Source organism: Pundamilia nyererei, unplaced genomic scaffold, assembly GCF_000239375.1.
Source record: "Pundamilia nyererei isolate P.nyererei 1_Seehausen unplaced genomic scaffold, PunNye1.0 scaffold00020, whole genome shotgun sequence".
In the NCBI taxonomy this organism is placed as follows: domain Eukaryota; kingdom Metazoa; phylum Chordata; class Actinopteri; order Cichliformes; family Cichlidae; genus Pundamilia; species Pundamilia nyererei.
Window position 1 is genome coordinate 4,804,673 of NW_005187421.1, and position 12,209 is coordinate 4,816,881.

Genomic DNA, 12,209 nt, shown 5'->3' on the forward strand with positions numbered 1-12,209 from the left:
TGTACAAAAATGACATGCAGAGAAATTAAGGGGAGTAATTACACTGTAGGAGCATGCAGGTGGATGCTGGAGTGGTGGTGGGGTTAAACCATCAGACGGAGATGCAGAACAGGCTAATGATCACTTATAATCGCTGTCTATTCTAAACACGTGTATGGAAAGAATATTATATAGTTATGTAATTAAATATTTTAGACATCTGAGTTTTTAAAATTCATAATCGCTTACAGCAAAAAAAAAGAAAAGAAAATCTCACATGAAGAGTGCTAAGCTACATTTTCACCAGAAATAAATCAGCCGAGCAGCTGAAGTTATAACATTTACCTGGATTGTGTTTTTTTAATATCTTTAATTCGACTCTTAACCTTTTCACGTTGTTTTTATCTGCTTAAATACTGACTAACTGTAACAGTAAGATAATTACAGGCAGGACTAGCTTAACAGTTGTAGGATATGTCTAAAAACATCTTAAACACCCCTCCATGGTTAGGCTCACAGGAAGCAGAGGTCTTTAGTTTGTTATTCATGATACTAGGCCAGTTTTGACCACACTAATAACAGATCCAAAAGTGTGAAACAACAGTAAAGTTGAGGGCCAGAACTGAACAGAACTGTGAACTGAAATTCACTCTAAAGCCAAATGAATCTTCAGTTTCAGAGATTAGAATAACTGAAATATCAGTTAACCAGGAAATGAGTAAATATGGCTCGATGACACACCTCAGGCTCTGTTTGCACTCAAATGTTTAGAAGTGTTTTTCTGCTTTGTGCTGCTTTTCTTACCAGCTTGATCCCTTGTACAAACGGCTCTGAGTTGGAAGTCTCTGCGCTGGCTGAGGGCGGCGTCGGGGGGGCACTGCTGCGTATCCCCACTGTTGCTAGGACACAGATGATGCATGTCGGTATTGCATAGGCTAGAAGCTGGAAGAGGAGAGAAACACACATAACGTAAAGAATAATGGGTGATTGCACCTTATCTGACACAATTTATCATCATTAGAAGGTGAGGAGATCAGAGGCAGAGTGCAGGGTGAGAAGGTGCAGTCACACAGTTCTCTGTAGCAATCACCTAAATCCAAAACAAGAGCTTTTTAAAGGTTTTAATAATTTCGCCCATACCAGACAGTTACCAGTCAAGAAGGGTTAGCGAAAGAAAAGGAAAAACAAATATTGTGATGATAAATGGGTGACTGCAGCTTAAATCAAACACCATTTATCATCGTTAGCAGCCGAGGTGACCAGAGCCATATTTCAGTTTTATGTACACTGACAAGCCACAACATTAAAAGCAGTGACAGGTGAAATGAATAACATTAATCATTTTCTATTAATACAATTTTATGCTTGGGACACAAACTGTATATAAACGATGGACATTTCGCATTTTTGATGACTCGAGCTGAGCGTTTTAGCCGTTGCCATCCAAGTTTTGATCTGAGAAACTGAAGAGTGGTTTACGCTTCTATGGTAACGATTCATGAATCACAACAATAAAGCTACCCCGTTTAATGCCTGCTTTGACTTAAATTTACAGAAGGAGCAGCCGTGTGTAACTACAAACTATAATAACCTATAAAATAACCTGGCTAGACTAGAGGACATGCCCCCTGCTGGCTATAGTGCATAATCCACGCTCTGGTTGCCTAATGTAACTGCCACCTGCTTATATATATCAGTAGTCACTTCAATTTGCTCGCCTCAAAGCTGAGAAAAATGTAAATCAGGACCCGCCCACTCGCCGGCAGTTATGTTAATCATCGTCATTTGAAGTTGCCATCATTGACTTTCTGTTGTCTGAGTGGATGTTAGGAGCTTCCATCATCTTTAATATACAGTGTAGATCTGGATAAAAAAAAAATAAAAAAATAGCACTCCCCGAGGACAGGAGTCTCTCGGTGTAATGCACTTAACACAGCATTGTCTTGTCCTGTAGGATCTGGGCCTGATGCACAAACATTATGGCAGGCGAAACATTGTGCTGTTGGTTTGAATGTTGTGGCTAATCAGTGTATTGGAGCACTTGTCCTGTAATATTCTGGGGATCTGTCACAACCACCAATGTCCTTCACACTCACAAATCTTTATGAACCAGCCAAACCCAGTTGTCCGATTACTGGTGTTCTCATTTATTATAAGCATCACAGACTACTCTGCTTTCTGAACACCAAAGGTTTCTTTGTTAAACTCACCAGCTTTGGGATCTGTGCAGATGTTTCAGCCATCACAGGAGAGATGATGTTAGCGAGGAGGATTCCCAGGGGATTAGCTGAGGACAAAAAAAGAGAAGTGGAGTTTTACTGCTGTCCTAGATCACTTTCTGTTCCCAGTTTCATTCACAACACAACATCTGAGCAACATATCTGACCTTTAATCACCCTTTAACATCAGCTTCCCATTTTAATGTCTTTAACAGGCATACATATCAATAGACCTTGTTAGCAGTCATTTTAATAATGTAACAGCTGCGTCCACACAGGAGTTTGCTGACATGCTAAAATGAAAGCGCTTTGTAAGCAAACCTTCAGGGAGCATAAGCACAACGCAAAAAATAAGAATGACCATGATGATCAAACCAGCCTTTATTTAACTACAGTAGTTTTACCCATTAAAACTCCAAAAGGATTAAGAAACATGACAACTTTTGGTTAAAGCCACAGCTCTCAAGTCTCCCTGTCCTTAATTGTGCATTTTCTATTTATCGCATGTTAAAATTTAAAAATAAATAAATAAATAAATAAAATAAAAAAATGGTGGTGGTGGTGGCTAGAATGTTACGTAGCCTTGTTCTCAAGTTCATGCATTCACAAGAGTTATGTTGAGTTATCGCAGTTACAAATTTGGGTGTCCTGCCCGCATCACAACATTACCCCATCGGCCGTTTACAGGTGAGGGGTAAAAGCCCACCATCAGCAGCCCTCACATTTCTAAAACTGCCCAGTTAGCAGGTGGCCAACAAAGAAAAAATTAGCTCTGTTGTTCCTGCTGTCAAGAAATTCCATGAAAGCTGGAAAAAATATTCCCTCAGGAATAAATCATGTGAAAAGTAAAAGTGTTAATGATGAAAAACTATCACCCAACAAGTTAGAACAGGTCCTAGAACTTTCTATGAGGAAATCTAGACTTTTTTCTGTCTATATGCTGTGCTGTAACATAAAGCAATCCATTTAAATGCTGTATGAAGGTTTCATTTATATGTATTTACCACTAGAGCAAATGCATTTATCTCATTACAGAAAACACACGAGGGTTGAGGTTGTTTAGTTTTTCTTTGTGAACATTAGAGCCCAGACTGAGATGTCCACAGCCCGGTTCTGGCCCTCGGGCCATAGTTTGCCCAAATGTTACACAAGAACACTAGAACCACCACAATCAGGAGCCACAACTCAGTGCCCACAGACTCCAGTGTTAAAGATCTGACCTTCATAGATAACTTCCAGCTTCATAACAGCTGTAGCCAGGGTTTGGTTCAAAAGGGCTCAAAGTTTGGTGTTTGGCTGCTTTAAATGATGTTTTTTTGGTAGTTATTTTAAGCATCCAAGAAGATTAGATTAGATTGTTACTCAGCATTTTTAACAGGTATTTATCAGTTCGATGCAGTCATTCAATTTATGCCGATCCATCATCAAAACTGGTCATTTTTATTCCAGAAAACCAACATGGAGAGAAACATAAAAATAAAGTGGTTTCTAATTAAACCTCCATCTTTGTACAGACTATTATCCTTTATATTTCTATACCTTATATCTCTGTCTGTTTCCTTTTCACTGGCTTTATTTACACTCTAGAATTTCAAACTAACTTTGGAAAAAAGTCTACATTTATTTATCAAATTCAAAAATATTTGAATTTTTTTTTTTTTTTTTGTGAATTTGCCTGAAAGTATAAACTTAAAAATGCTTCAAACGCCAAATTCTGTGAACTCCTTAATTAAAACTGCCATAACAGATTTTTTTTTTGGCATAAAAATAAAATAAAAAGAGTATTGCTCCTTTGTTGTTTGACATGCACATGACTAACACACAGCAGAACATCTGCACAGGTTTGTAGATGCTGTACTGAAGGTGTGAAAGGTAAAATCGCTCACCCATCGAGGCGATCATGTTAGCTGTGGCCCGCTGATGGTCGGGGAACCACAGGGCTGCCAGCTTGGTGGGAGCGAAAACGATGAGGGGCTGAGCCAAGGCGCCGAGGGTCTGTCCCAACATCACTATCGGGTACTGGATTTTAAAACTCTCACCCGGAAGCGTGCCGAGGAACCGCAGCACGGCTCCGAGCATGTTCAGCCAGGCACCCAGGATCAGCTGTGACAGTCAGAGGACAGAAGGGTGAAAGTTTAGGAGAAAATCCCTTCATATCTGGGAGTGAGACAACTGTCAGACAGTTTCAGAAGGTCTTCTCAAAGATCAGTCCAAGACAGTGGGAGGTCTTCATCTTTAAAAAGGTGCAATTAATCTCAGATTCACGAAGTAAAACTAGCTTGCATGGTGTGGTCAGAAGCAGGTGGGACAGGATGTCATGTGGGTGAAGTGACAAATATAAATGGTAGGGGTTTGCATGCCTTCTGGGCTAAAAACAGCAGTCCACAACATTTTCAATTACTCATAGTTTTATTAATCATGCCACTATAACTAACCGGTGTCAGAGTCATTGCACTCACTGGCGCTCAGTCGCAGGTCACCTACTCTGTATTATGTGTCACTAGATTCAGAGAAAAAGAATAAATTCCTTCATGAACACCTCATCTCCAAAGTTTCCTGCAGTTTCTGCATAATCTCGTTATCAGACATGCTAACAAACATTACCGCTGCCAATGGCCCGCGTGCTTATTGGAGGTAGCGATCCATTTTTCCTAACTCAGAGGTCATCCGACCCCTCTCCCTCTCCTATGGCTGGTTGAACTGGTTATTGGGAAGCTGAATCCGGTCTGACTGCTGCGTTTATCAGTTCACTTCATCTTCTGTTTACTTTAAACAAATCAAATTTGCAGGACAATTTCCTGTACAGCATTTTTCCTGGGAGATGACTCCAGGATGAAAGGAGCATATAATGGCCATATCTCAGGCTTCATTCATTTTTAACTTGTACCCATTTCCATCAAGCCTATGTTTATATGCACGCATAAAGCACTAGCTCTAAACCATTAAAATCCTCCCCTGGACGGTTTCTTCTCTCTTCTAAAATCATTCACTACTCACTTAAAACTTTGTGTTCCAGAGTTTAGAATAAACCTCACACTGTGCTCTGAGGTTTACCATCTCATACTAAAACATATAATATTAACAAAAAAAACCAAGCAGTTGGTACCGTTATCCTCAGTCCAAGAGTATCCAGCATCCAAGTGGTTGCAAAGCTGAGCGGTATGGCCACCACCATGTAGACCAGTGATAGCCAGTTGATCTCGTCCAGAGTAACTTTCAGGTACTGGGCAGACTGGTTCGCCACTGGTGCAAAGGTAAGCCATATCTGAGGAGACACCAAGATTTTTTTTTATTTTTTATTTTTTAAGTATGGAAAGCTACATATATATAAGTGAGAGTGCAGGAGGTCCAATGAATTACTTTTATGCAGATTATCACTCATTCAGATGTTGTACAAAATATTAAAAGGACAAAAAAAATGCACAATAATGGCTGACGTTTATACAAAGTGTACAAACTAAATGTGGCAGGGCAACATTTCAGGGAAATCAAATAATAATTTTATTTTTTTATATGAGGACAGCAATACAAAATCACTTAAATAAAAGAAGTGCATAAAAATACATATATACTTAAAGAAATTAAGGAGTAAATATAACTGATAATACATTAGACCTGATAGATCTGGCTGTATTCCTGATATAAATATGATCAGTGCATTTCTATATATTGATATATGATAAGTATGGCATATGAGACCAGGCTGCGTGTTTAGATCCACCGTAGAAAAACCACAGCAGACGGGGAAAAGCCTGAACGACCTTTTGTAAATCTGCATTGTGTAAAGGTTTGCAGTGACTCCAGCCAGCAATTTAAAATGTCAGCTCTGTCAAAAAAGGTAAAACCGAAGGTTTACTTCAGCAGCGTGCCAACATGGATATTTCAGAAGATGCTTTCCATTCAGTGCTGTCAGCTTAGTTTTGTGCAGGTGGACAATAATTACACTAAAGTGCTTTATCACAGTGCCAGTCAGGTACAAATCATTTAGGTGGATATTTAACAACCACTCATCGATTACATGACATATACAAAGCATCCCTCTTTCAGTACATCATCTTAGTGGTCACTCCTCCTAAAGCAGGTGCACTTTAGTGATCAGATTCCTGGAGCCTGTTTTAGTCTTGTGATCTGGACACAACTTTAGAAAAAGAAAGGAAGTGACAAGACATGCTCATCTCACATGAGAAGGAGATGATTTCTGTTGTTTATGTTCCTAGTGTCATGTGTCTGCCCTCACATGACACCACTTAGCATGCATGAGACAGGAAATAATAGGACACTTTCATCATACTCTACAAGCTGGACAAAGCTACAATGCTGTGCTGAGCTGGTGAAAAGACATGTTCAACAAAAAGACTTCAGCCTTTAGAAAATTCTCTCATATTTCACCTTGATTGTGGATGAATAAGAGTGAGTTTATCAATAGAGACCTACAACATTTATTCAAGAACAATGTTGAAGCACTTACATTTGTGGTGAGAAGGTTATATATGCACCCATCATGGGCATGCATGTCATGTTCATTTTGGGCTGTGATTTCTCTGAACTGTTCTTTTTCCAGGATGAAATGATTCTACAGCATAAATATTTGATGGCTTTAAAATATTATGAACTTGGTGCACAAGTTTGAATTTATTTTGGATTTTCTCTAATCTACACAGGCTCACATATACACTTATACTCACTCAAATCTTTTAATAAGTGGTGCTGAAGGTTTTACAATTTCGTTTAACTTGAACTTAACAATTGACTTCAACTGGTAGTTTCTATTTTCTCTACTTTTTTGACAACACTTATGGGATTGACCAACACTCAGAACAATGGGAAAGTCCAAGGAACTGAGTGAAGACCTGAGGTTTGTAACTTCTAGTTGAATGCAAAGTAGGTAAATTATATTAGTCTTTGCAGTTTTGCTGTCGATCAAAAGTGGAGACATGAGTGGGAAAATCCTCATGGATGAAAAATACTTCAAAAAAAAGAGCTGCGGTTGTGTAAGCCGGTTATAAGCTACGACTAAAACCACATGCTGTGCTGACAAAAAGGAAACAACAGCTGCTCTCCTGCTAGATAGTAAACCAATGTAATAAATGTAATAAATAAACTCATTGTAAATGTAGGAGCTGTATGTATTCACATAATAATGACATCTTTGATTATTTAAAATTGCTGCTGCGATTGCATTTCTCTGCTAATAAACTCCTCCAGACTTTTTTTTAAAAGTAGGGCTTTACTGTGAAAAGTCTTGAATGTGAATTTATCTGCAGAAGAAGAAGAAGAAGCTGAAACTTTAATGTGCACACGTACTAAGCAGTAGGAGCTACCCACACTCCCGCTGAGATTTTGCCAGACTTGTGCGTCAGACTATACCGTGTTACATGACAAGAATTGTACCTGATAAACATCACCATGTTGTCACTGTAACTGATGATTTTCGTGCAACTAAAAAGTGCACTAAAAATAGCTGAAATATCTCGAATCTAACCTGAATTTGTAGAAAGAAGTCCTATTTTCATGACAAACATATAAAATACTTAATAATTGTAGCTTCTCAGGACAAACCAGGACATGTTTATACTTCTATTGCTTAAAAGGTTTAAATTATCCGTGTGTGTAACGGAATGAATCCAATGTCACGCTTATTTAAACATGTTTAAAAAGGAACGTATCCATGATTTTTTTTTTTTTTTTTTACTACACATATAACCTATAATTCACCTGGAAACAGGCAGCACATGTGTATGTGTGTATTTTTGGCCTGATGCACAAACAAACTGAATGAATTTGACCTGTAAACTACACCGAGACCACAAAGGCAGTACCAGTCCTGTCCTCTATTGTGTGGACGGTGAACAAATCCTAATTCATGCCGAGCTGGCGGGAGCTGGTCAGCTGATTTGAACACACAATGCTAGTCTTGTCCCCAGCAGGGAGGAATGCTTCTAGAAACGGTTTTCACACATGCCCCTGTTTTGTTATTTCACAGGTCGTATCAGATCAGAGTATCGCTTCCTCTCAATCCCACACGCGTCCATGTTTCAAACTGTGCTAAAATTAGATTTCATGCAGACTCAGACACCTAAAAAGCATCAAGGCGTGCACAATAACTGTAGGCAACATTAGGGGTGGGGGAAAAAAAATCGATACTGTGTAGTATCGTGATATTTTGTTTGCTAATAATGTATCAACACAGGGACAGCAGAAATCGATATTTTGTTACAAAAAAGTTTTTGTGCTCTGACTTCAGAGCATGTTGATCCTTTTTCTCAGCAAGAATCCTGACACTGTCCAAATGTGTTTAACTTTTTTTTTTGGCAGCAATAAACATGACAGTTTACTTATTTTAATTTAAGACATGTTTTATTTTAATTAAGTTTAAAACTTTTTTTATTTTATGTAAAATTATATTTTGTTTTAATTGACTTTCAAATTCTTCAGTTGCTGAAGGGGCTGCATAGTTTTCATAAATTGCATAGTTCAGAATAGCTATAATTGTACCAGATGGTTGCATTCAGTTAAGTTGGACTAGACTGTAATACAAACCGTTCAGTTTGTCAACAATAAAACTGACTGAAATGAGAGAAAGTCTGAGTGCAGACTTTGATATTAGATAAAATGAATATTGATAACGTTTACCTTTATGTACAGAATCTGAATATCGCAAAATATTTTTAAAAATTGCAATAATATCGTATCGTGCGTTAAGTATTGTGATAATATCGTATCGTGGGGTGTATGGTGATTCCTACCTCTAGGCAACATGCGATGCTAACACGCTAAAAATGAAAAATCCTAAATTATCTGCAGAGATTACAGTTAATGCAATCTTGTCACAAGTGAAACTTTAATTTCAATATTTAAAATGTTTTAATTTAAATATGTTAACAAATTTTTTATCTGCAATTTGTAAAAACTGTTAGATGATAAAATAAAATTGCTTAAATTTGTGATTATTCATGACTTGGGATTATGTTTTTCCATGTTTGTAGCACCTTTTAAGGTCTGTTAGAATAAACTAACAAACAGAAATAAACTGCATTAGAAGAACTGGTTTATGACCTTCTGTTTTCTAAGTATTATTATTAATATAATTTGAACTTTAACTTAAGAGGGACTTACTTTGCAGGCCCAGCACGTTGATATTTGATTGATCATTCTAGTAAGCTCTTAAGCAACAAAACTCTATTCTTTGTCATGACACCGTGGGCAGAAATGTTCACCTGTTAACTCTGTAAAGCCTCCAACAGCAGCTCCGTCAGGCTTACAGATCACTTCTCTTTCAGTACCTGCTTTAGAGAAGCCACAGCTTATGTGCACACTTTATGAATGACTGCAGGAAGACAACAACCGCTAACAGCTTTCACTTTTCTGTCACTGTGGAAACTTCGCTGACACGCTGAGTAAAAACTCACTTCCCACAATAAACCCACTAAGGTAGTCTGAGTCACAGCTGTTGTTATGTCGTGGAATAAAACACCAGACAAGGTTGTAAAATTAATTCTTAATGCAATTACAGATTTTCCATCTTCCCTACTTTAAAAACAAACTGTGATATCGCACCCTGCACCTTGACTCACAGGCTCCTTCTCTAGTTTGTTGCTGTTCTTTTCTTTATTATTTGTCTTATTAGGGACAATAATTAATTAATAAAGTTAAGAAAATGAAATAAATAATGTTAGGGAATATTAGGATTCCTAGTTTCATTTTATCAGATTTTCTATAGATACCACATCATATCATCAATTCTCATCTCCACTGTCATCATATAGGGAAAACATGATATAATGAAAATAGAAACATGGGAGCAAACATTTTTCTAACACATATAAATGCACTGGTCAGGGTCTGTAACATAAGTTTCAGGTGTACACTCTGCACAGATATGTGGATCCTTATATTAAAGGAAAAAGGGCTTTATGCAACATTTAATTACTGAAAACATGATTAACATTTTCAAACTCCCCTTTAATTACCGTGCAAGACTAAATGAAGCCGTTGAAGTGGTTTGGGCATCCGATTAGTCCTTTATCCATGGTTGCATTGACGTGTGGTTGGGGTGGGGGTACAAAAGGATGTCAGTGCCACCCCATGTGTCCCTTTTAGCTCCGCCTCTGGCACACTGTACTTGTCAACCCTGTTGCACAGATTTACATCTTGTTTGCTTATCAGCCTTATTTATCAGCCACGGAATGACTCTCTATGGCCTGAGGGCCTTAAACGGGAAGTGGGGACACCTGTTCCTCGGAACAATAGCTCCCATAGGGAAGAGGAGTCCCGTGGAAGCAGGAAGTAGGAGAACGATTGCGGGAGGAGCTCAGCACACTCTGCTTAACACTAACATCACCACCGGGGAGTTATACCAAGTCAAACAAACATATAGGGGGAACACCACATGTCCCGTGTCTACCTGTATTCATAAACACACCTGGTTTCACCTTTCACAGACTCACCGTTGCGTTGGAGCAGTTTAGGAGACACAACACCAGCAGCACAAACCACCTCCTCTTGTAAAGTTTGAAAAGCTGTCCATTCTTCAGGTCAGAGTTTGGTTCTCTGGAAACAGCAGCGTAAACAGTCCGAATGTCGTTGGAGACTTCGCCGCTATTATCCATTATTATTATTATTATTATTATTACTAGTATTATGACAAGTTAACTGGTCAAGCCAAACAGCTGCTTAGCTCCCAGAAGTTGAACAAGCACCGAAGTTTCGGTCGCTTTTGGTCAAAAAATCCCAGAAACCTGAGAAATGGTGTATGTCTACTAAAGTAAACAAGATATAAATCCATCCTGCTGTCTCCCGACAGACTGTAAGGACATTTTGTGTCTCACACAGAAGCCGGTAACTCAGTTTGAAGCCTGGAAAAAGTCAGCAATCCTCTGAACATTAATCAGGGAGCTACAAAGATCTTCGACTGAGAGGATGAGCCACTCCGCCCTGAAGAAAAGCGCTTTCAGCATGCAGAACTTAAAAAAAGGTTCTTCAAACTGAATGAGTCTTGCCCTCATAAACGATAAATAAATAATAAATCACTTCTAATAATTTCCGAAACACTGATCTGTGTGTTTTTTTCTCAATACATTTCAAGTCTAGAAAAAATCTAAAAGATTCAATTAAGCAAAACTTTGGACTGCGTCTATAATAATAAAGGATAAACACAGAGAAATTAAACGTTAATGTGTACTGGTGTAATAGACTAAACCAAGGGTGTCAAAGGCCAAGATCGGCCTGCCAAAGCGGCCAACCCAGCTCACCAAGTGGCTTTGCAAAATTTCCAAATTGCAGAGAAGTCATTAATAACTCAATGCAGTGTTACTTTTGCTGTGGGGTGTACAAGCATTCCACATCCACCCACCCTTCTTAAATACTTGTGCAGTTAGGGGTTGCAGGAGGAGCCTGTTCTAGATGACATAGGGCAAAGGGTGGGGTGCACCTTGGGCAGGTAAGCAGTTCATCACAGGGCTAATACAGAGAGACAGATAATTATACACTCTCAAAAACTCAACTAGAGACAGTTAATCTGCATGTATGTTTGGACAGTATAAGGAAACTGTAGAAAACCCGTGCAGCCACAAGGAGAGCATGCAAACTAACTCCGAAAGGCCCCAAGTGGCCAGGTGGTTTAAACCAGGAAGTTGTTTTTGCTGTGATGAAACAGTGCTAAACTGCACCCTGCATCGGTGTTAAAATATATGTAAATGTAAGATATTTCCAGATCTAAGGTTGAATCATAAGGAAGTAATGATGTTGTTCGTTACTGTTGAGGGTTTTGAAGGATTTTCTCCATCCTCTGTAATCCATACATTTTAGCATACATGTGCATGCAATGGTTTTGCTGGTCTCACCCATGGACTTGATCAGCTTGGCAGATGTGACCAGTCTACATGAACCACACTAAGTTTGTAGCCGGGGGGGGGGGACTATTAAGTGGCGACAGTTAAATTTGTGTCAACAAGATTAAAAAATTAGCTTGCACACAACGATTCCACATATTGCACCACAGCATAAACTGGC

General features: G+C 38.7%; 1 protein-coding gene across 1 annotated transcript in view; it reads right to left on the bottom strand.

The window, feature by feature from the left end:
- Nucleotides 1-11,094, bottom strand: part of slc49a3 (solute carrier family 49 member 3) — a 15,670-nt gene extending 4,576 nt beyond the window's left edge. Inside the window, exons 1-5 of the mRNA XM_005726599.1 lie at nt 10,646-11,094; nt 5,305-5,463; nt 4,085-4,301; nt 2,190-2,266; nt 784-921 (exon numbers count right to left, since the gene is read on the bottom strand). Of these exons, the coding sequence (XP_005726656.1) occupies nt 784-921; nt 2,190-2,266; nt 4,085-4,301; nt 5,305-5,463; nt 10,646-10,807 (753 nt within the window). The 5' untranslated portion in view covers nt 10,808-11,094. The remainder of the gene's footprint in view (nt 1-783; nt 922-2,189; nt 2,267-4,084; nt 4,302-5,304; nt 5,464-10,645) is intronic.
- Nucleotides 11,095-12,209: the final 1,115 nt, after the last annotated feature.